Source organism: Rhea pennata, chromosome 1, assembly GCF_028389875.1.
Source record: "Rhea pennata isolate bPtePen1 chromosome 1, bPtePen1.pri, whole genome shotgun sequence".
Lineage (NCBI taxonomy): Eukaryota > Metazoa > Chordata > Aves > Rheiformes > Rheidae > Rhea > Rhea pennata.
This window is the reverse complement of record NC_084663.1, coordinates 199,029,621-199,055,068: the sequence shown is the minus strand read 5'-3', so window position 1 is coordinate 199,055,068 and position 25,448 is coordinate 199,029,621. Positions and strand designations below refer to the sequence as shown.

The following is a 25,448-nucleotide window of genomic DNA, read 5'->3' as shown; positions in this document are numbered from 1 at the left end:
GAATCATAGAATACTAGAATCATAGAATCAGTAAGATTGGACAGGACCTCTGGGGATCATCTAGTCCAACCTCCCCACTCAGCAGGGTCACCTAGAGCATGTTAGACAGGGTTGCATACAGGGGGGCCTTGAACATCTCCAGAGGAGACTCCACAACCTCTCTGGGCAACCTGTGCCAGTGCTCTGTCACTCTCTCAGTGAAGAAATTCCCCCTCACGGTCAGGCGGAACTTCCTGTGCTTCAATTTCTGCCCATTGCCTCTTGTCCTGTCACACGGGACAACTGAAAAGAGTTTGTCTCCGTCCCCTTGACACCCTCCCTTCACATTGATCAGATCCCCCCTCAGTCTTCTCTTCCCCAGGCTGAAGAGGCTCAGCTCTCGCAGCCGTTCCTCACAGGGCAGATGCTCCAGCCCTCTGATCATCTTTGTAGCCCTACGCTGGACTCTCTGCAGTAGCTCCATGTCTCTCTTGTACTGAGGGAGCCCAGAACTGGACACCGAAGAAGCATGGTCTCTGATACAGCCCTAGCCCACCACAAAGTTATGTGTTTAGTTGCATCTGTGCCTGATACTAACAGAGGAAAACAGCAGGCTGCCTGAAAAAAAAAAAAAAATGCTGCCCATCTCCTCTCCCTGTCCTTTCACTATCAAAGTGCCCATTCATACGAGTATCCACTTACTGCTGATCCTCTGCCAGCAGCACCCTACTTCACAGCTCACTCAGCCTACTCGGGTCAGCTCACGGGCTCCTGTCCCGTGCCCCTTATCCCAGCCCGAGTCGCAGAAGCTGCTGCAGCTCCTGCCAGAAGGCTGAGGATCCTGTTTGGCCCCAATGCCCTTAACAGCCGTCTTGGCCTGTTGGCATTTGTTACCCTGTGTAGTCCTGAGACAGACAGAGAACTCTGAGGAATCAGCTGCTCAGGAGATTTATGATAACGTGACACTTAGCTGAAGATCCCAAGAAGCAAAGAAGTTTCTTAGGAGGACGTCTACACCGAGGGAATCGTCCCACTAGCAGGAGGTGCGGGAATTTTCACCAAGGCCAAAAAAGGCAGTTTGTGCCCCTGGAAATGAAGACTGTCTGTCCCTGCCGTTGCCGGTGCTATGCCTTCTCTTCAGGCAGCTTGCACTGCTCTCTCCGGGCGGATCCGTTCTCTGACCCTCCGTTCCCTTTGCCCTCCTGCCAGCCCACCTTCACCATTTGCTCCTCTGCTTCTCCGTCCGTACCCCGCCGGCTCACGCTCCTCCGGCTGGCTCCCGTCCTCCTCCCGCCCCAGCAGCAGGGCTCCTTCCTTCGCCTCCCCGCCCCTCTGCCGGCTGCCGAGCTGCCCTCTCCTCTCCCTCCCCCGGGATTTCCGTTCTCCTCGCACGCTGCCTTCCAAACCCCCCGCCGCAGCCGCCCGGTTATGTGGCACCTTCTTCCCCACGCCGCCCTCGCCCCCGCTGCCCCGGCCTCGCCCTTCCCGCTGGCCCCTCGCCACTTGTTGCCCGGGCGAGGGGCGGCTCCGCGGGCTGAGCGGCGCCCGGGGCCGCGGCGGCGGCGGGCGGCGGGGCGGGCGCCGCCGCAGAGCGGGCGGGGCGAGGCGGCGCGGGGCGGCGCGGTGCTGAAGGGACAGCGCCGGCGGCGCCCCCGCCCCGCCGCCCCGCCCGCCGCGCCGCGCCGCGCCGCGCCCCGCCCGCGCGGCCGCGGGAGCCCGCGCGGCGCCCCGCGAGCGGCCACGGGGGCCCCGGCCCCGGCCTCGCCCGCGCCGCCGGCCCCCGGAGCGGCCCCGCGCGCCCGCCGCCGCCCGCCCCGCCGCGCCGATGCCGGGCGTGGGGGCGATCGGAGCGCGGTGCAGGCACCGGCCGCGCAGGAGCCCCAGGAAGAGCCCCAAGGCGGAGCCGGGCCCGGCCGGGGCCGCCATGGACGCGGCGATTTGGATCTATCAGTTCCGGCTGATCGTGCTGGGCGACTCCACCGTGGGCAAGTCCTGCCTCCTGCACCGCTTCACCGAGGGCCGCTTCCCGGGGCCGCTGCACTCCGACCCCACCGTGGGGGTGGACTTCTTCTCGCGGCTCGTGGAGATCGAGCCCGGCAAGAGGGTCAAGCTGCAGCTGTGGGACACGGCCGGGCAGGAGCGCTTCAGGTACGGGAGCCGGGCCCTGCGCGCCGCCCGGCCGCCCCCCGGAACCGGCGCGGCCCCGGCCCCGCCGCCCTGCGCCCCCACCTCATCCGCCAGCGCCGTCCCCTGCCTCACGGGCTTTGCCTCCCCCCGGCACGTCCGGCTCTGCACCCGCCTGGCTGCTGTGCCCCACTCAGCCCCCCCCCCGCCCCCCATGGCCCACCGAGCCCCGGCCCCGCAGCCCGTTGCCCAGCAGCCGCCCTGCCCTGCTGCCCAGCAGCACCCCCGGGAGCTGCCTCCTCTCCTAGCCTTCCCCTCCGCCCCACTGGGGAACAGCCGCTCCCCCTCCCCCCAGCTCACACCGTGGGGGTAACAAGTGGCCTCGTCCCGCTTCTCCTGCCCTCCCTCATCCCTGCCCTGAAGCCCCAAAGCCAGGGTAGCGACCCCTCCTCCACGGTTTTTCCTGCCTTGCAGCAGGAGCTCTCTGCTTCCCTCTCCATTCTTACTTTGTCATCACCTTAGAACTAATCCTCCCCTGCAGCGTTTCCCTCTGCCGTAACTCTCCCTCCCGTGCAGCCCGAGGGGCCGGGCCGCCTCCCCGCTCGCCCCCCTCCCGGCACAGCAGCACTGCCAGCACCGGGGCAGCTCCGGCAGCGCCGGAGCCGTAGGGCAGACGGTTACAGTCGCTCGCTGTGGCTGTATCGGCCTTCTCCATCTGCTCTCCGCTGAGGGTTACCAGGAGCCTTCACTAGTACTCCCGTCATCTATAGTGCAGCTGAACTAGTGCAGTTGCCTACATGCTACTCCGAGTATTAAATCCCCTCTTTTCTCCCCTCTACCACAGACAGGTAACAAAACTACCCTCCTTTCCTGTCCCAAAAGGATCGCAGTCCTTCCCCAGCTTACAAGCTGATACTATTATTCATTCAGGTAGCTCTGTCATTACAAAGTCACACACTCTTGTGACTCTCTGTTTTATCTTTACTGCTTGCCACCTCAGGCAATTTGTGTATGGATATATTTTGGACTTTGGGTTCAGTAGTATCTATAAGCTAGGTACAAACGCGGGGAGGAGGCTAATGCATTAGGCCCATCTATCTGTTGCAATACGTGGTGCTTAAACTGCACACTTGCCACTGGGATTTTAGCAATAGGGTTAAAATGGGTCCCTTCCTTGTAGGAAAGAGGGGTTTTTTTAGTTCCCTATTTTTCTCCCCAGCAACTATGTAGATTCTCCCACTCAGCTGCCAAAGTGGGATTTCAATATTTTACTAGGGCATATCAACCCTTTGTTTTCAATTACAAGCTTTACAGTGGAGAAACAACAACAACAACAAACTTTCCTGAGCTTGCATGAGTCAGGAGCTTATACATATCTTTGCAGACAGGCCTCTGCAAGTTTAGCAAAGAAATTAACAGTGCCAACACTCAGCATTCTTCATCCTCCCTGTGCTTTCCAGCAAACAAACATAAAATACATGTAAACAAATGACTAAGTATTTATAACTGCTTTATTTTGAATATTCTGACAAATGGCCAGGATGGCCAATGACACGGCACTTGACTGAAAGGAATGCAAATACACCGTGTTTTGCATACATTTTGAATCAAATGATAGATATCATTTAAACTGAGAATGCTCAGGGGATATACAGTGATGAGTCATGCATTCAGTTGCTTTAAAATTTACTATTAGTATACATCTGTGTTTTGTCTAATATCCAGAAGACACAAACTGGAGGAAGTAGTTTTAAATATCTGTGTTTACTTTCCTGCTGCTAATTTCTTGTCAACTGATGTACAAAATATCACAACATTCATTTTATAGTCTATTTTACATTCAGTCAAATAAATTATGCATATTTTACTAAATTGTACACCACAGGTTAGAAACTTGCACATTCTGTTCTCTGCTAATGAAGAAGATTACAGATCACAAGCAAAGTTATTATTGGGGAAGAACTAATTATTCCAAGAAGTTATCTAATTTTCTGGAATACAGACAGTTTGCTCTACTCTAACTCAGTTGCATTGGTAGTTTGGAGGAAGTAAAACCTGCCTTAAAAGCTCCCTGGAGAATTTCCTGTGTACAAGGCAAAATACTGGCTGTACAACAACCTCCTTTTCTTGGTCCTAGGCAAGGACCTAGCAAAAGAGGAAAAGTAAAGTCTGACACCCCTGCCATCACACTCTCTTAAAAGAGAACACTCATTTTCTTGGAAATTTTGCTTCGGGAAAAGTTTTGCATGTGTCTACTTCAGTGATGCTGCTGTATTTCAACAGAATTTCATGTATGTTCTTGGAAATTATTTTTAAAATGGAGCATTCTTTGTATTATTCTCAAAGTAATTCTTACTACTTCCACAACAAGGGTGAACAAGCTGCAAACAAGACACTGGGTAGTTTACTTATTTTGAGCTCAGATAGTACAGTTATGTATTATATTTACTTTGACAGCAGTAAGGCGTCAGAATTTCCCATTGTGCTAGCTGCTGCACAAACAGCAGCTAACCTTGACCAATGCCTTAAACAGCTTACTGAAACAAGAACCTGCAGACTTGCAGAGTATAGACTAAGGCCCATAACACAGACTAAGGTAAGCACGGGGTACACCCTGTGTTTCTTTCCAACTTGAAATTAGTTGTCATTTACAGCAATTTTCTTCTTTGGCAATGTGTTTCTCATTGTCTATTTTGCTGTGAATTTCTTGTTTAATTTTCCTGTGTTTAAGTCCAACGATATGTATTTAAATCATGGAAATTCCAAGGCTGTGAAGTACTTACTAGCACTATTAAAACTGAGAGTTTATTTCAAGAATTTAGGAAAAAATATTGTGGGGATATCTCAATTATCCTAACCCAATGTTATTAAACCATGATATTAACTAGATACATTCCATTTCTAATAGCTTAAGAATAAAACACTATCCTTATTCTTCTTTTTAGGTAAGCAATACATAGTTTCAAAGTCAGTATCATTACAGTGTAGTTTTTAGTCATGGTATAAAAATAAGTCTTTGAAATTAGATACAGCTTTTAGTGAAAGTTTGGTCCATCCTAGCAACTATCACTAGGATCATGAGAAAAAAACAGTGACTGATTTAGTCACTCTAAAGCCATAGTCTTATGTGATTAATACATCTAATTCATGTTTAGAAACAATTGTTCAGTGGGCATCATCTTAGCAAAGCTTTTCTTCAGCGTATTAATTAGGGTCTTATATCTTTAATCTAATATTTAGATTAAGCTAAGAAGATGACTTCTGTTCTAGCCAGTATTTTTCCCTTCCATAATGCTAATTCAATCAGAATTAATTAGCTGAAATAAAATTTACTGTAAATGAGAAGCCATAATTTCAACAAGAATTTATGATCTACATGCAGATTTCTTGATAATATGGGAAACTGAAATTTGAGCATTCTTTATGAAAAAGTTGGACTGCATCAAATCTAATCTGTCACCAGTACTTCATCCTGACTTGGACAACTTGCAGAACCCTGTATTTTTCTTCTATTTAAAAAGTAATAACAATAATGCAGTGAAAAACTTCACTTTACTCTTAGAATCTGATTTTGCAGCACTTAACTGTGTATAATCATGCAAGTGGATATATTCTCTTCTTGTGAAAGAGCACAAGAAAGGCCATAGTCTAAAGTCCATACTCAAAGAATCACAAGATCACAGAATGTTTTAAGTTGGAAGGGACCTCCGGAGATCAGCTAGTCCAACTCCTCTGCTCAAGCAGGGTCACCTAGAGCCTGCTGCCCAGTACCTTATCCAGATGACTTTGGAGTATCTCCAGAGATGGAGACTCTACAGTCTCCCTAGGCAACCCACTCCAGTGCTCAGTCACCCTCTCAGGGAAAAATTTTCCTTTGTTCAGATGCAGCTTCCTGTGTTTCAGTTTGTGCCCGTTGCATCTCACCCTGTCATTGGGCACTACTGAGAAGAGTCTGACCCTGTCTTTTTATCCCATCAGGTATTTATACATATTGATAAGATCCCCTTGAGCCTTCTCTTCTCCAGGCAGAACAGTCCCAGCTCTCACAGCCTTTCATTGTATGATAGATGCTCCAGTCCATAAATCATCTTGTGGCCCATTTGCTGGACTCCGGTTTGTCCATGCCTCTCTCATACTGGGGATCCCAGAACCAGACACATTACTCCAGGTGTGGCCGCGCTAGGACTGAGTAGAGGGGAAGGATTGTGTCTCTCAACCTGATGGCAATGCTCTTCCCAATGCACCGCAGGATACCATTGGCCTTCTTGGCCACAAGGAACACATTGCTGGCTCTTGGTCACCTTGTTGTCCCTCAGGACCCCCAAGTTCTTCTCTGCAAAGCTGCTTTCCAGCTGGTCACCCCCCAGCCTGTCCTGGTGCAGGGGGTTATTCATTCCCAGGTGCAAGGCTTGGCATTTCCCTTTGTTGAACTTCCTGAGGTCCTCTCTGTCCATCTCTTATGGATATCAAGGTTCCTCTGAATGGCAGCACAACCAGTTGACTTATCAGCTGCACTTTCCAGTTTTATGTCATCTGCAGACTTGCTGAGGGTGCACTCTGCCCCATCATCTAGATCATTAATAAAGATGTTAAACAGGTTTGGACTCAGTTTTGACCCTTAGGGTACAACAGTAGTTACTGACCTCCAACTAGACTCCTTGTCAGTCATCACAACCATCTAAGTTTGTCCAGCCAGTTTTCAGTGCACCTCACTCATCTGGCCCATACTTCATCAGCTTGTCTGTGAGGATGTTATGGGAGACAGTGTTGAAAGGTATCCTGTCTCTGATAGAGCCTTTGAATTCTCCTGGGTACTCCGTGAGCCCGTACTTTCAATTTGAGGGATTTCTTGAGCCTGGTGTGGTTTGTCTATTCAATAAACCTCTATCAGTCTCTTGTTCAGTGTTTGTTCAGACTTCCATGGACTTCAGATAAACTCTTTGCATTCATAACATCTTTCCCATTGAGATGCACACATCTACCACCTGTTGCATGAAGGACCATCATTTGGGGTTTTTATTTTGAATTTGGCTCCTACTAGCTATGTTTAGTAGCCTCTAACTTTTGTACTTGAAGAGATGAACAATCAGTCTATGTCTGCTCTCTCTGTGATTTTGTAGACTACCATTTCTCCCTTGAATTATCTTCTTTCTAGGCTGCAGTTTCTAAACTAACTCAGGATTGCTTTGTGGTCTTTGTAATCACTGAGATGGTGCTTATACTGTAGAAAAATGTCCTGTGTTGAAATTAAACATTTTTCCTTTCAGCTGTATCAGAATAGAGTAGGCTGAGAAGTACATCTTTTAAACAATTTAAAAATTCAATAATAGATAGCATATCCTGGAATGGGATCCACAACCTTATACTAGGAAGGTACCTTGTGCAGGGTCTGAAGAACCAGGCTGATAATGTAGGAAGTCGCCCAAAGATAACCACGGAGAAATGATGGGTTTGGAAATGGAATTGAAAATTTGTTGCTTTGAGAAGTTTCTGCCCACCTGGAATGCACAGCCTGGAATCACCCCCTGAGAACAAAAGTGAAAATGAGGATGAACAACACCCTTCCTCTTTTTAAGGCATAACTGCCTATATTTATGGCTTTTATAAAACATAACTTTCAGGGCTCTGAGTGCATCAACATGCTGTGCAACATTTTGCCCTACGAGGGATCTGGCTGCCTGTATTCAAAGACCAGCTGTGACATGGTGCAATTGTAGCTTGGGACTGGATTGCTGTGAAAAGAGCTGTGAGAAGCTTCATTGGTGCCTCTCACCCTTGGTTCTTGCCTGAGCTCTGCTGTAGGTATGTCTGCACCCAGTCCTGCACCTTACTGATCCTGACTCAGACCCTGACTCACATACCTGTCTTCCTGACTTAGCCCTGCCTCATCACTACAGATTTATCTGGCACTCACTTGCTGTCACTGACCATGGCCACTGTCAGCAGGTCTGTTCTGCTCTTACATGGGTGCCATGGGACAGCACCTTCGTCAGTGAGATAATTGCTCCCACCCGCCTTGCTGTCACACTCAGCTCCAAATTCAGTTTCACTTGCTGAGTAGCCCACTCTAGCTGCCCTCTAAAAAGGTAAAGTCTAAAAGGGTTCTAAGCAAAACATTTAGAGTAGCCTCTATCAAGTGTCCTGTGAGCACTAACCTGCATCTGGTGAACTAATGCACTAGGAATCTGTGTGAAAGATTGGTATATTCACTGTGCTGAAAGAAAGCAAGTTCATCTACATTTGGTGAGGAGTTTGAACCCATCTGAGTGTGTTAGGTGTGTTCTGGTGAAACCTTGCCCAGCAGAACCCTTCAGGACACTTACCGGGAGCCGTGGTTGGTCTTAACTCCTATATGAGCCAGGAGTGAAGGCAGGCACTGCCCCCAGCCCACACCGCCCTGAAGAACACATCAGAGTATGTCTCAGACGCGTCAGCACCTTAGGTAGGTTAGCAGCTGAGCAGAGCATACGTTTAGGATGTTGCTGCTGTAATTCTCAGCCTTATCAGGTCAAACATTGGCCTTGCACTTAGCTTCACAGAGAAAAATAAAATAAAACCAGAGATCTACCAGATCATCTAATTCAATGCTTCTTTGCTCTTTCTAGGCATGATACAGGACATAAATGGGTGCATTATGGGTACATTAGGGGTACATATAGGAACATATACTTTACACAGTTCATTTTCCAAGTAACTATCCACCAAAAATGTATTCATCTAATATTTATCTACTCTGATTGTCATATCTAAGTCAAATGTTTTAGACACTGTTGAACAAGCTACCACATTTATGTGCCCAGATATTTTTCAAAACTGATGGCTTAAACTTTCTGTTTCAAAAATTTATCTTATTTCCCAGGAATACTTTCTTTTTTTTTAAAAAAAGAAAAGGTAAATAATAATTCATCTGAATAGTAAGCCTATTCAAATATTTATAGACCATATTTCAACAAACATCATCCTTTCTCAGATGTTAGACAATCGGTTAAGCAGCACATAATGAGATCATGTTTATTTTTTATACTTTCTTTTATATTTTCCCCCTACTTTCTTTTCTTACTGTTTTTAAAAGTATCACTAGTATATCTAACTTTTTTTGGTATGAGCAAACTAATTTCAAATGATACATACCAAAAATATAGAAAAGTGACTGCTGCCTCTCTCATATATACTTCCAGTTGTTGTAATGTACAGCACAAAGCTACAGATGCTATTAGCCACCTTTGTTACAGACAATACATACACATAATTAAACATGATGGCCTAGATTATCAACTAGTATAAATTGCCATAACTCTGCTGAAGTGAGTTACATACATGAGGATATAGACTTCTACGTATAAGCACATAGCAATACATATACAATACGGCATCATTCTGTATAAAAATGTTTGGTAGATGATGCAGTACTTTTTCAATACTAACTTACTTCACCACCTAATACATTTCTTTTAGCATAACTGTTTTCCAGGTAGTTTCTGAAAATTGGTTGCATTAGTCTACTTTTCCAGATTTAATGCCATTTTTCTTTACATATTTTCCTTAGTCTAAAGCCACTTGTATTTTGAGGTACTCATTTGCGTTTGCAACTGCTCCACTGCAAAAATACCACTTACAAAAACCTTAAACACATTCATATAGTACTTTTTATTCAATATATCACAGAATATGATAGCCCTTATTTACAGTATTAAATAATTTTTGAAAATCACATATCATTTTTCATATCCATGCTAGAATGAGCCTTAGAGTTTGTCTTTACATCCTATTGTCTTCACATTGAAATGGTTCAGAGACAAACTCCATGGACTCTGTTGCTGAGAATGCATAAAAGATCTTTCTGAAAAATAGGACAAACAATCCCTCCCTGTTATCTAGATAAAACCATATCTAATGCAGTTTGCCATGGCTAAAGGAATTTAGTTATCTAAAGAAAGCTAAGCCTTATCTAACTACACTTACTTCTCTGTAATATGACTATTGCAGCTAATTATACCTCTGTTCAAATTATTATAAAAGACTATATAACATATGATTACCTGCAAATCAGTGGGAGTTACTGTTACAGAAGAATGTGTTTCTGGGTACAGTTCATTCTGATCCATTATGTTCTGAAACTATATTCTCTTCGCTATCATAAGATAAAATAGAATTAATTCTTCGCTATATTATCATTTCCAAAAATGACTGTTGTCACTTCTTTTAAAATGGCTCGTCTCACTTTTGCCATCCTCCCCTATTGCCCATGAATACCAGCTTAGAATAATTTTTCAGTCCCTTTATCTTTCTCCATCTACATTCTAACAAACACTTTTTTTTTCTCTTCCTAGAGCTCATTAAAAATCTTTTCTCTCAGAGGAAGGGTTTCCGCTTTCCAAAATTACTTCCAGAGAATGCTCTGCAACGTAGAGTATTTGTTGCTAGTTCTAGAAGTATCATGCGAAAAAAAGGATAAATACAATATAAAGAGTTTTTGAAACTCTATGTGAAAGGTCTGCTAGAGGTGGAAGTGCTCTTTGTCAGCGCTCTAACAAGTACGTGCTTGCTCAGCTCAAGTCAATTTTGGACGGCGTTGTTTGGGGAGTTTCCTTTCGTGGTCTGTTACCTGTCCACCCACAAGCACAAGCACCTATGATTATTTATCAAACTTTACTACTGACAAATTTGTCTGAAAGGAATGCAAAAGGATATGCTTGTACACTGACAAACCTAGGCTCCAGTTTTGTCAGCATTTGCCTATATATTTCATTTTGAAATAACTGAATAGAATGAAGTTAAGTGCATGTGTGTATAAAACTGAAGGACTGGGACCTCAGTGCTAACAATTATTAGCTAAATATTTGATTTTTTTTCTTCTGCAAATATGTGCAACCATTTACTAATAACAGCACTTTGCATTCAAACTGGTATTCAGCATTCAAAACTGGTGCCAGATGTTGATTTAAAGAACGTTTAGAAAGTGACTTTTGAATGTAAGGAAATATGACAAAGGAACGTCTTTGTGCAGAGAAGGCAAACTGATAAATTCTGATTAAAGAAAAGCAAAGACGTATTTCATAAAAATTATAGTAAAAAAACCACATTGCCACGTGGAAAAGTAATGTGTTTACAAATAAAGTGAAAATGTAATTTAATTTTAATTTTCCTTTTTCTTGTTTTTTCTTCACAGATCAATAACACGATCTTATTATCGCAATTCTGTGGGTGGCTTACTAGTGTTTGACATCACAAATCGGCGATCTTTTGAACACGTGAAAGACTGGCTAGAAGAAGCAAAAATGCATGTACAGCCCTTTCAGATCGTGTTTCTGTTAGTAGGACATAAATGCGACTTAGTATCACAGCGGGAGGTTACCAGAGAAGAAGCTGAAAAACTGTCATCTGACTGTGGTATGAAATACATAGAAACTTCAGCAAAAGATGCCACAAATGTTGAAGAGTCCTTCACAATTCTTACCCGAGACATCTATGAACTTGTAAAAAAAGGAGAAATCACAATCCAGGATGGCTGGGAAGGTGTTAAGAGCGGCTTTGTTCCAAATGTTGTACATTCATCAGAGGAAGCGGTAAAGCCCAGAAGACAGTGCATCTGTTAAGTTTGTAGCACGCCAAAGAGCACATCAGGTGTTCAGAAAACGATGCCAATCTAATTAACAGCAAAATAATTTTGAAACAATATTAGATCATGATGTAGCTGAATCATAGAATAGTAATTTGTTTTCTGTCTCCTTATGTCTAATTCACAACTTCATCAAAATTTAAGTCCTTTTTTTTACAGAGTACAGTAACTTTGTGTGGCATTCAAGAAAAGAAATTATGTATCGCTGAAGAAAGTAATCCTATAGCAAGATACTGAGAAAGCGCAATAATCTTCATGACAACATCCTCTACTGGGCTTTGTATTTGAGTACAGTTTAAAATCAAGCCTTGATAGGTGAGGATCAGATGAGCTCATTACTTTAGTTCATCCTGCCTTAGTTTTGGACAAGAAAATACTTTACCTTATAGTTTTTTAATGTGATTCTTTACTCAAATGCAGGTTTGCTAATGACTACTAAGGTTCAGAACACTGTAGAATAATGATAACTGAAGAAAGCAAGCAGAAAGATTGCTCCAAAACACTTTTGATATGACTATGAATACAAGCCTTACTAAAGAAAAAGAATGTTTTAGAGAAGACAATTTATTTGTATATGAAAATGGGGAATAGAAGCAATGAAATTTATTATTAACTATCTATCTTCTGAATTGCCAATGAAACTAACTGTAACATCACATAGGATCCAGCTGTTATTTGACTTGTATACAAAACAATCTACAAAAATGTAGATTTCCTAAATACTAGAGGTACATTCTGGAGGCCATATCCTCAGCTGGGTAACTGTCATAGCCGCACTGTTGCCTGAGGAATTACGTTAATTCACACAAACCAATTTCATATTAGCTTTAAAAAATAAATCTACTTCTAATTAGAAGTAAAAAAAATTAAAAAGTGCTGCAACCCGTGGGGTTGAATTTGAAGAGAACAATGATGGTTTATTCTAAGCCAGCAAATTTAAACAGTTGTCTAAAAATGAAGGTTTTAAAACCAAAACTGTTATGAACAGAGTGTTAGGAAAGGAGAGAATTTCTAAAAATAATACTGGGCTACATAAAAGCAAAGTTGGAGAACTCCTATTCTAAGAAAGCAGCAAATAATGGCTTTTAATAAAAATAATAATAGGAGAAACCTGTGATCATGTAGCATTTTACTGAGCTTGAGGTCATCTTCCTACACCTCTGAATATAACACACACTAGCTTTATGCAAAATATACCCTATATGTCTAGCACTAAATGCCAAATAACTCTATTTCTATTTTATCTCAGTAGTGTAACAAGATGGCTTGATCTCCAGAGTTGATAAGCATCTACAATTTACTGGACATACTCATAACCTCCAAACATCAAGCCAGTTTTCTTCATGTAAAGATGTGTTGTCATGTTACAGTTCTCCATGTCCAATACCAAGCAAACAGGTCTGTCTAATCTAACTTTTTTCTTCAATAAACATAATAGGTTTTCCTTCGGACTGTTTTTAGGTCCTTTTGCCATCTTTTTGTAAATAACCCATGGTATAAAGACAAGTTGTTCGATTCCAGTTATTTTATTGATTTAGGGCCACTGGAACTATTGACTTCGAAGGGAACTGAAAGATGAGTTCTTCAAAAGCCTGAGTCTTGTCTGCACTGAGGCAAGGTTATACTGTCATAGGATAGAGGCCTTAATATAAACAGGAATCCAGCCTTAATTTATTACAAGTTAAAACAGTCAGTTAATTCTAGTCTCAGCATGCCACAAACTAATTGCTCTGAGCTTGATTCTCTACTAAACTACATATTTTAGTCATTTATACAATGCCATTTTGATTTGAGGGTATTTTAGGCCCTCTTTTTGTAAATGTAAATTACAGCAGGCACCAAAAAGTAGCGCAGAATCAGTTGTGTGCATTTGACACTGTACCCTGTGTACTAGGCCCATGTCGTATATCTCAAAATATCTTCTCTTAGTTGCTTAAGAGGACAGAATGGACCAATGAATAAATCAGCAGCTGAGGAGTCAATAGACCCAAAGTCTACCACTGCTTCACTGTTTCTGCGCAAGGTATTTAAGCTTTCTGTGCCTCACCTTCTGCATCTCCAAAATAGAAATGAATATTGTTCCCCAAATTTCCAGAGACCTCTAAGACCCAATTTGGTTGTCTGATCTTTGGTTTGGATTCCATTCTGTGTGTGCTCTCGTTGTAGAGCATTTAGCACAATGGGATGTGGATACTGATTTCTTCCACTGTGCAAAAAATAATTACAAAGATGGAAACAGCTTTATAAGTACCAGGTATTGCTATTAGTATAAGTCTACATTTCATTACATATTTCCTTTTTTTCAGGTTGCAATCTTTTATTTTAAATTTTTCTTCCTGAATACTCTGGAGCCAATGAGCTTTTCACTCTGTATGAAAAAACTAGGGGGGGGGGCCAAGAGGGAGGGGAAGGGAGTGGGAGAAGAGACAGGGGCAATATGCACTGAGAAATAAACAATCATCAGAACAGAGCCTTAATGATCTCTGCTGTGAATGCTGTATCTGTAGTCTCACATTTATTATGATGGGAGTAGAGCTTTTAACCAGATTCAGCTGTGTAAGGATCTGGTATTGTCAATGCAACTAGGAAAGAAATTCACTGCTTTTTTAAGTACTGTGCACATTGATGTCTTATTTGTAATTCCTAAAAATGTAGATTAACGTGTTCATTCTAACATTGTCTATCTTGATGATATATTAAAACAATACCATACCTTCTCACTACACACTCGCAGTTAATAGAAATGTCTGATGAATACATGATTTGCTGAAATACATCATTTTGCTTCTAGATGTTTTGCAGTACAGTATGTAAGTAACAGCTTGACTAGACTGTAGATTTTATAGCTTAATGCATCTATATTCTTTCTTCCCTCCCCCACAAAGGAACAGCAAAACTTACCACTTACTATTGATACTAGTAATTAGAGAAATCTCATTTGAAAACCAGATTAAGAAGTAGAAATGATTTTTTAAAGCTTGCAAATTAATGATTGGCAAATCCCAGTTACGAAAAGGAAAAGCTGTTAAGACAAGTAACCTAGGTATCTTAAGGATAATAATAGCAACACTTAATGTATTCAGTAATAGAAGAATTCAACTGAAAAATTCCTCTGCCTGATCCTTAAAAAGAACAGACTTCAAAACCACATCTCGTAAGCGCCTGTAGAATTATTTCTGTCTATTTCTAGTAGCAATTCAAGGCCTAGGTTTAGTTTTAAGTTGTGTGAGACTTTCTCTGAAAACTGACTGGATACATATGGTGTCTTTTTACTCAGCAATACATCCTCTGCTGTGAAGCAAATATAGCTATGGAAAAATCTGAATTTTACTTCTGAGCATGGCAAACTTGTTTATCACGTTTCAGAGAATGTGCAAACCTGCTGAAGGCGATCTGACAGAAGAAGTGCCAGTAGAGCATAGTATAAAGACTATGAAGTTGTACAAGTTCCTGAAGACAATTTTACTTGCATAAGACTTAGTGGGAGTGTAGCATATGTGTGAATAAAACTAGGTTGATGCTGAGAACCCAAAAATATTTCACTAGGCAGCACTTCTGATAGGGAACAGGCGGCTCTGTGAACACAGAGAGACACAGGACAGTTGTTTCCCTTTGCGTATTTTGCCACTCTCACAAACCACTGGTGAAATACTGCAGTGAAACAGCGAACACGAGACTAAAATGTGTCCTGGGAAAGAAGTTGCTAGCACAAATCCCAGACTGTGATAATGCACCCAAAGAAGTGTAATACACATACTGTAGGCTTTTAGCCCCGAGGGAGATGGGAAAGCAAACACCGCTGTAGCAGCTGGACAGCCTCTCCTCCTGACACTAGGCTAGACAGAAATGGAGAGCAGTAGGCTCTTTATGGTAGGTAAATTTTAATTGAAACCCACAGCTGAGGAATCCAAAATACAAATCAAGACTCAGAGTTGCTAAACTGGATCATCTTTGAAAGTATTTCATTTATTCATTTTTCAGAGAAAGTCACAGTTTAGCTACCTCTCGGCACCGAGAGACTGCTGGTCTGGGGGAGAAGAGCTGCAATAACAGCTGGTAACAGGCCTTCAGCTGTGTCCTGGGGCTAGGGCAGACTGGACTGAGAATCAGCCTGATTACCCCCATGGGCTGCTAGGAGCTCACTTTGCAGCTGAAAACTTCCTACAGCAACTTAAAAATTAGAAGTAAATGCATGCAGAGCCAATACAATCAACGCTTAGGTAAACAAGCTGAAGTTCCAGCTATAGCTAAAGAAATGTGTTTCACAATTGCCATGGCATCCAGCCTGCTTGTAGAAATACTGAGTTTTCCTGCTCCATGCATGCGTTTCCATGTCATCCCATGGAAACATCCCCAGCTGCACCGGAGGGATGGACACAGTCTCCCATATTCATGAACCAGGTAGAAGAGAAATCGGTAGGCTGGGAAAGGAGTGCACAAGACAGGGCTGGAAAGGAAGATGCAGACACCTCTGCCACCCCTGCAGAGCCCAGAGAGAGAAATGAGAGAAAACACTGGCAGAGCCCCCATGACGCTGCCAAAACCTCCGTAGGTCCTGTGGGACTGCAGGATGAAGGGAAAGTGCCAAAGACTTGGAGCTGGCACAGAGGCATGGGTTAACAACTCCACAGCTACAGTTGCTCCCTAAGGAGCCGTTAATTTTGTGGGACAACACCAGAGAGGAACAGTTGAGTATTTATGGACTTTGCAGAGACTTCTTCCCCTTTTCCTTCTTCCCTGCATGTTTTCTTTACAGGATGGGACTGCCAAGAGCTTTATTTGGTTCTAAGGTATGACACTGAGCGGGCTGCTAGTTTAAAATACTGGTGTTTTTTGTTACGTATTAAGATGCTAAGAGTGAGGAGAGGAATTATGGAAAATATTTTAATCATAATTTTAGTAATAAAAAGCTTGCAGGGCTGTCAGTGCTCTGCAGCACTAAAGAACTCTGAGTTTTGGTTACAATTTTCGATGCCCAGCAAACAGTTTAAATATTTAGTCATATTTTATATTAATTTGCTGTTTGAAAATAATTAATGCTTATTATTAAGGGGAAAAAGGCATCCTCCATGCAGATCATTTTTCTCGTTTCCCCGAAGCATGGCCAGGGCTATATACAATAGAGGAACAAGCTATGCCAGGGCATAGCTTGCTGCTAAGTTTAGAAGAGGTAAGTTCCAATTCCGGTCAGTCAAACCACTAAAATTCACAGCAACATTGTTCATTTTATTGGGATTTTTTCTCTGCCCAGCACTCTATGACAAAACAGTCCGATTCTCTGAGAACTTTTAAAACAAGTAACATACAAAAATGGTTGAGCATGAAAAATAGTTGCATATGTGAACAAGGTAACAGTGTCAGAAAAAGAGCATATGAAATTATATTTTTTTCATGTTACATCCTCTTTCATCCCGCCATGCTTCACGAACACATTATGATATAACCCCTTCAGTACACAGAGTAAATGGAATAGTACATTTTTAGCTGTCCAAAAAAGTCTAGAAGAGGGAAAATTAGATCAGATTTAATTTGCTACCACAGTCCTCTGCTCAGTGGCGGGCACCGAACAAGGGCCACATTTTGTCCCACAAATGCCGTGTGCTCCTGAGCATCCCGGCACACTGGAAATCCTCCCGCAGCTTCTGCCTGCACCACTCTGACATCCTCAGCATAACTCAGGGCAAAAAGTGCAAAATTTTCCACCAAGTGAATTCTGAGTGACTAGCCTTGTTGTCTAAAAATATATCAGAGAAGAGTAAACGTCAGGAAGAGAGAAGAGTTATTTAAACTAGAGGACAATGTTGGCATAAGAACAAACAGGTCGCCCTGAGATGCACAGGATAGGCGGTTCTGGTGAAACAAAGACACCAAAATCTTTAACAGTTGTAAGTGAAAGCAACAATAATCTCCAATCCCCCACACAGACATTTTTTCCAAAATGCTTTTAACTGGAAGGGTGACGTGAAGCTCAGATAGGAAGCACCAGAAATAAAATTGTTTGCTTTCTTCTTAAAATAGAAATAAACATTCAGAAGAAGAAGTTTCATGTGAAAAGTTTGGTCATTGGACCAGATGTCAGCCAGACAAATGCCTGCATATCCTTGCCTCGTTAAAAGGATTATCTTTGAAGACTTTCATGGCATAGTTCCTCCAGAGGGTGCTAACTATGCAGTGCAGTGATAAACCAGGCTTTCGCACTGAAGAAAAGAACATAAAGACTTAGTACCCCCACTGACTCTATCTAGACTGATTGGAGAGTGTCCAAGACTGACTAATCACATATCAAACGTCTTTTTCCATCATGGACTAAGTAAAAATTAGAAGAAACTATACACATTCATAAGATGAATATTATGAATTGTTATATTTTTAAAATATTAATTCATTATTGCTATATTAATTATATTCATTATTGATATATTAATAATTCACCTAATTAATAATATTCATCTAATGCCTTGGGGTGTTAGATGAGAACATAACAGGGCATATTTATATCTGATGCAACTCATTCAAAGTCAACAGATCTGCCCTGCAATCAATTCACTCCAAGATATATGGGATATATACATATATATGTGTATACATATATATATATATATATATATGCACAGTATTTATTTCACTGATCATCTAAGCCTTAATGAGAAGACATTTGCAAACCATTGTGAACCCATGGACAGCTAGCTCTAGGATTGTCTTTAACAATCCATGCAAAACATATAAAACTGTAGTCCAGTGTAGAACCATATACTAATTAATATTTTCATTAGTGTCAGAATTTAATAATAACCATTTGCAATAGAATTAAAGCAAATGACAGGAAATTATGTAAGTTTTTGTACTTTCACTGTGCCCTAAAGTGGCACTAAAATACCGCAATACCTTGAGGCTCATAGATATCTTTACTTTCTAGGGAAAACAATGCACAGATCTTTAGAAGAATCTTACAGTTACTGTAGAAGCAACGCAAAATGAAATGAATATTATTTCTAATTTCAGTAAAATGGATTACCGTTTCCTCGTCTCGTGGCTTCTGCCCTGTTTGTATCCCCTTTATTCCTCAGCCATCACTACTCACCGCTATTGTATCAGAGCACATTTAGACAGGAGGCCTGAACGCTTGCAGTCAGGACTTTCCTTGCTGATTGTTTCAGGCCAACTGCGTAACTTACAGCAAAGGTTATAGGACTTCTGAGGATGCTTAGACTGGAGAAGACCATGGTCTTAGACTAGAGGAGACCACAGTGGGTGCTCAGATCCTGCTATGTTGTGTGTACTGCTACACTTTTGTGGTAGGTGTGCACAAAAAGTGCAAATACTTACAGAGAGTGAGTCAATGAGTTAAACTAAAAGGGTAGTTGGTAGGAAACTCTCCAGCCCACTCCCAGGCTCATGATCAAGCCCATGCCCATGTCCATGTCAAGGCCCAGGCCACATTGCTGAGCTCCCATGCTGCAGTGGGAGTTTTCATCAAGGAAGGCAATTCAGTCTATCTAGACACGTTCCTAAGGTCAAACTTAGATGTGAAGTTTTCCTTAAAGAAACTTTCTTTTAAAAAAATTTTCTTATTTAAAAAGTAAACAGGGCTGAAGGTCTTATTAAGAAAATAAACAGTGAAAGACATCTTGGCCTAGCTATCTTACAAATGGAACAAATGAGAATGGAGCAATGCTATGCAGTAAGTCATTTTAAAACATAGCTGTATATGACAGCCCAGCTTTATTTAGCTTAAATGCTCACTATGCAAAATTTGCAAGAAGTATAACATTTGAATGGTTTTGTACTCTAAGCTTTACATCGAAGAGTACCGAGATGAGATTTTCCTTTACAGATAGTTTATTTTCTAGGTAAATGACATCTAGAGTCCCTTCTCAAAAGCTGTCTAAAAACACCACTAAACTGTGGCATTAACAGCAAGTATATATTAAAAAAATAATAGATGCAATAGAAATTGAAAGGAAAAAAAGATCTCAAATTGGGAATATTCTCATTTTAAAAAAGTTTGGGTAAAAGAGGATAGATCAGTTTATGGAGTAGTGGCTCCCAGGAATGACCGCCTCCATATCACAGTTCATAGAATATTTGCCTGTATCTCAGTTTCTCTGGTTTACAGGCTTTACATACCCATAAAGCTGTATCTGGCCTGTGCAATGGAGCAGCTGATGCACACATATATACTCCATTGCACTCCCCCTGCCAGGAACTGGTAGCTGCAGCACTTTAAAGGCCCCATCTCTTTGCTCAGTGAATGTGAATCAAAGTGGCAAGGACAGCCTTGTTATATTAACCGATGGGACAGAAGACATGCAGGCACAGGGAGTTCAATGGCTTTCCCCGTGTCACCAGCAGTTATCACAAATACGCACACATTTACTTGCTCACAGCCTGGGCAGCTGCTGGAGATGCTGGGATCCCGGGGACTTCTGCAGAATGAAAGGGGCAACACACAGAGACTTTCCAAATACGATCAGAAGCTTTTGAAGCTGAACTTGTCTGGAAAGAGCTTACACATGGCCATACCCCAAAGTCTCCCAAAGCTGAGATTTTTCCCTGAATAAGAAATTCAGACATTTCCTGCATTTTTTTGAGCTGCATGGGGCATGTTGCTTTTGAGCTTGCATGGGGCACAGCTAGCCCTGCTAGCTGGGAGAGAAATCAGCTGAGAAGCTAGCATGCTAAAACTAGTACAAAGTACAGCAAGTAATGGTAACACTTAGCTAAGACAACACTTTTACATTGATACAAAGTTGATCTGAACTTCCAGATCATTAGCTCAGCAGGTTGTTGAAGCTTTTCACACCTTTCTTCAACTTTGGCCTGTTTTTCACCACAAAGAATTGGCTTTTCTGAAGCTCCATGGGAAGTGATTTGAGAAGTAGGCAAGGTTAGAGCTGAGCAAATGAATTCACCAGGTCAAAACCAATTCATACAACAGGAAACAAAAATAGATTCCTTCACAAGGAATCATAGAATCATAGAAACAGTAAGGTTGGAAGGGACCTCTGGAGATCATCTAGTCCAATCTCCCCACTCAGCAGGGTCACCTAGAGTATGTTAGACAGGGTTGCATCCAGGCAGGCCTTGAATATCTCCAGAGGAGACTCCACAACCTCTCTGGGCAACCTGCTCCAGGGCTCCGTCACTCTCACAGGGAAGAAATTCCCCATCACATTACAGGCGGAACTTCCTGTGCTTCAATTTCTGCCCATTGCCTCTTGTCCTGTCACATGGGACAACTGAAAAGAGTTTGTCCCCGTCCCCTTGACACCCTCCCTTCAGGTACTTGTACACATTGATAAGATCCCCCCGCAGTCTTCTCTTCCCCAGGCTGAACAGGCCCAGCTCTCGCAGCCGTTCTTCATAGGGCAGATGCTCCAGCCCTCTGATCAGCCTCATAGCCCGATGCTGGACTCTCTGCAGTAGCTCCATGTCTCTCTTGTAGTGGGGATCCCAGAAATGGACACAGGACTCGAGATAAGGCCTCACCAGGGCTGAATAGAGGGGCAGGATCACCTCCCTCCACCTGCTGGCAACACTCTTCCTAAGGCACTCCAGGAGACCACTGGCCTTCTTGGCCACAAAGGCAAATTGCTGCCTCATGGTCAACTTGTCATCCACCAGCACTCCCAGGTCCTTCTCTGCAGAGCTGCTCTCCAGAAGGTCAGCCCCCAGCTTGTCCTGGTGCCTTGGGTTATTTTTCCCTAGGTGCAGGACTCTGCACTTGCCCTTGTTGAAACTCAGGAGGTTCCTCTCTGCCCAGCTCTCCACCCTGTCCAGGTCTCTCTGAAGGGCAGCACAGCCCTCAGGTGTGTCAGACACTCCTCCCAGCTTGGGATCATCAGCAAACTTGTTGAGGAGGCACTCTGTCCCCTCATCCAGGTCATTGATGAAGAAGTTGAACAGGATGGGACCCAGCATTGAGCCCTGGGGGATGCCACTAGCCACAGGCCTCCAGCTGGACTCCACACCACTGATGACGACCCTCTGAGCTCTGCCTTTCAGCCAGTTCTCAATCCACCTCACTGTCCACTCGTCTAACCCACACTTCCTGAGCTTCTCTAGGAGGATGTGATGGGAGACAGTGTCAAAAGCCTTGCTGAAGTCAAGGTACACAATGTCCACTGCTCTCCCCTCATCTACCCAGCCAGTCATGCCATCCGAGAAGGCTATCAGATTGGTTAAGCAGGATTTCTCCTTGGTGAATCCATGCTGGCTGCTCCTGATCACCTTCTTTTCTTCCATATGTCTGGAGACGACATCCAGAATGAGCTGAAAATACGAATAGCCTATGTTTTGTCAGGAAACCTACCCCTTTGCAAAACTGGCCTATTTCATGGTTTTGCAAGGAAGGTGTCTTAACAGCTGGAAAGTAAAATCAGTGGGTATAACTGAATTTAGCTTTAGGTGATTTAAACAGAAAGCTCGAGGATCAGAATCACTGAATCAGTAAGGCTGGAAGGGACCTCCGGAGGTCATCTAGTCCAACCTCCCAAAGATTTTCTGGTTCTGGTTCCACTGGGGCTTCAACCCAGGACCTTCTGCATGTAAAGCAGATGTGATAACCACTACATTATGCCTCTATAGCAATCTTTGAGCCAAAAAACTAACCAGATCAAAAAGAGATTTAACAGTGACAAAAATAACTCGTATTCTTAGCAAATGTATTGATATTTAATTTGGTAAAGGATAGTGGGTCTTGCATCCAGAGTTTAAGCAATAAATGTTAGGGACCAAAGAGAAACGTAAGTAGGCCCCAAACCTCTGAAGTACAAGGTATGACATCTTTCTGCAACCATCTGACACAGGTCCCCATTATAGAAAATTCCAGACAATATTGACTGTAGTTTGGGATTCATCCAACGTGACATTGTTACCCATCAAGAGCTGAACCTATCAGTAAAATGAGGGAAGAGGGGGCTGATTAATGCAGGAGTGAGATTTGTTTGTTATGAGCTTGGTCTCAAACCACTGGGTTGTAGTGGATACTGCTTGGTTATAGTGGAGGCAGTACCAGCTTTGTTTGGGCAAAAACCTTGCTTACAAAGATGTTCAGGTTAGCTTTTGGAGAAGATCATTTGTCACTTGTATAGGCTATATGCTCAGCGACACCTATGCATAGTTATTAGATATAATCCTCAATTAGGTTTCTTTGCTTGTTAAAGAGAGACCACTTTCATATGTGCAAGGTTCTTTTTTTATCTGATTTCAGCAGATTTTTTATAGAAAATACACTTTTTTGTCAAGTGGGATTATTACATAGAATAGAATGGGAATAGATATTTGTATATCTTCCTCTTCCTCTGTGGATACTGGTTACAGATTTCTGTTTTCATCAGCAACCAAGATCCACCAGTTCTTCACTGAAAGGCTCAAAAGGAGCTAGTCATGGAGATCCAAGCTGTTTGCTGAGTAATTGTGAGTGTTTGAAAAGGATGAAGCAATGGTTATTCTTCTCAAGAGTCATTTCAAAGCTGGGACATTCATGAGCCATAATCTAAAAATACTATGGTGATGGAATAAAAATTCACCTCTCACCTCTTCCCCCCAAAAAACAATGCGGGAGAAATAATGTTTTTAGATATATTTGTATGTGTTTCAGTGCGTGCATACTGAATAATAAATGCTATGTTGGAAATGTAAATGTTTATCAAACACTATCATTAGATATCTATTTTTAAATTAGAGGGTTTATAAAAAAATGGGCAAATTTGGACACAAGCAGACGTTTTATAGTTCTTAGATTGCTTCACATGCTTATTTAAACTATATTTAAACACTGTATCTTCACAGTTACAACCTGAGGACATTGAAACACTAGTTATATTGTCTTTTATAAATCATCAGTTTTCGATTGGCAGGGAAAAAAGTTGAAAACTGATTTATCTTTTCTCTGGTTTGATCTATAAGGACTTAAATCTTCTGTATTTTAAAATATAGACAGAGAGCACAGTATATAATATAATGCAATCTACATTGTATAGTTGTATTCTATATATACAACTGTGTAACTGCACGCATGATATATAAAATGAATATTGTATAATTGTATATGATATATATATATAGTGTAGATCATATAATATATGTGCAGCAAGAAAGGAAAGATTTAAAGTTTAACAGAAGCATTCAAAAGCTGAAAAGTGTAAAAATAGGTAACTAATCCATACTTCTTCATTAAAAGACCTTAACAAGGCTAATTAATAAGGCTAAAAGGATATTAAGTTAATAAGGCTGAAGGCCCTATTTAGTCAATGTTATCAAACTTTCCACGCAGTATAAAATTTTGGAATATTTTCTTGTAGCTTTTCTATCGAGCTAAGACTTTAGGAGCTCTGTTTTATAACACGATCTCTTCATTTTATGCCCTTCACCTAGAGAGCACGGTAGTCACCATTTGCAGATGAGCAGTTGACTCATTTAGAGATCAAAGCTGTAATTGTCACAAGCTAAGAGAGAGGCTTAGGGCTTGACGTCTCCAGCCATATCTGAAACACCTTTTGTTCAGTGTTTACTTCTCATTAATCCCGGTCGCTGTTGTGAGTACTTAGTATTTTGTCAGAAATACCACTGCTCCTCCAGATGGACAACGACGACCTGTGTTCTTCCTGCCGGCTGAGGAAAAAATGGTTTAAACGACTTGCCCTGCCTGAGTCCCAGACAGGCTGTGTCCCCAGGGTGGCACCACAGGCCAAGTCTGTCTCTTCCCACAGTCCCCGCTCTTATCCCCTATGTCCCTTCCAACTTCTTCAACAAACCAGACAGGGGAGAGACAAAACCTCACTCTTACACAGGGCTGATTAATTCCTGGAAGCGCAATGGGAAATGGTGTGGTCGTGAATGAAGACAACCACGTAACATGCTGAAGAAGGGGCCAAGGTACAGCCGAGTGAATGACAGTAATTCTGAGGTTTCCTAACCTGCAAGGAAAGCTTGTTGGGATTTCTCTTGGAGATACATTCTACCTGCAAGCAAAGCGTTTTAATTACAGCGTAAAATCCATTTTTCTGTAACTAAAAACTGAAAATGTTTCCCACTCTCCCTCCCCAAACGCACCTGCAAACCAACATTTCTCACTCGATAGGAACCTGGCGTTTCACCCACACGAGTCAGACGCGTGTGAGCGCTGAGAGGGCGATGTCAGCGCAGGCGATGGCCGCGGCGGGCACAGCGGGGCTGCGCGCGCGCGGCTCTGCGCCGCCCGCCGTCCCGCGGCACCGCGCGCCGGGGCCGCGACCCCCGCTCCGCTCCGCTCCGCTCCGCGCGCCCGCAGCACCCGCAGCGCTCGCTCCCCGCGCGCGGGCCCGCGCCCCGCCGCGCCGCTGCCCGCACCGCTCGGGACGCGGCTCCCCGCGGCGGGAGGGCGCCCGGCGCGGCCCGGCCCGCAGGCCGCGCTAGGCCGCGGCGGCGCCGCGGCGGCGGGGCGCTAGGGGGCGCCGTCGCCGGAGCCGGCGGCCCGGGCGTGCGCGCTTGGCGGCGGGCTGGCTCCTCGGCGCCGCATCATGTGGGCCGGCCCCTTCCATGGAGCCGCGGCCGCCGCCGAGCGTCTCCCGGGCGGACGCCGCCATGAGGCTCTGAGGGGCGGCTGCGCGCGGGGGAGCGAGCCGGCGGCGCGGCGCAGCGCCCCGAGCGTGGCGCCGGCCTCGCCGCGGGCAGGGGAGCCCAGCGCTGCGGGCGCCGCCGCCGCGGGTGCGGCCGGGCAGGCGGGCGGGCGGCCCGGGGCCAT

General features: G+C 43.5%; 1 protein-coding gene and 1 long non-coding RNA gene across 2 annotated transcripts; one reads left to right on the top strand and one right to left on the bottom strand.

Annotated features, from left to right (window-relative positions):
• Positions 1 to 1,804: 1,804 nt before the first annotated feature.
• On the top strand, positions 1,805 to 11,976 carry RAB39A (RAB39A, member RAS oncogene family). The gene is made up of 2 exons (XM_062567271.1): positions 1,805 to 2,127; positions 11,273 to 11,976. Exons 1-2 carry the CDS (start codon positions 1,805 to 1,807, stop codon positions 11,697 to 11,699), a joined length of 750 nt encoding a protein of 249 aa, XP_062423255.1. The 3' UTR covers positions 11,700 to 11,976.
• On the bottom strand, positions 3,597 to 8,504 carry LOC134135637 (uncharacterized). The gene is made up of 2 exons (XR_009957328.1): positions 8,427 to 8,504; positions 3,597 to 7,628 (listed from the first exon to the last, which is right to left on the bottom strand). It is a non-coding gene; the product is annotated as an uncharacterized LOC134135637 (long non-coding RNA).
• Positions 11,977 to 25,448: the final 13,472 nt, after the last annotated feature.

Bases quoted from the DNA above. Each gene is read 5' to 3' on its own strand.
- RAB39A (XM_062567271.1), top strand. From the start codon at position 1,805: ATGCCGGGCGTGGGGGCGATCGGAGCGCGGTGCAGGCACCGGCCGCGC. The intron at 2,128-11,272 runs GTACGGGAGCCG...TTTTCTTCACAG, and splicing joins GCCGGGCAGGAGCGCTTCAG to ATCAATAACACGATCTTATT.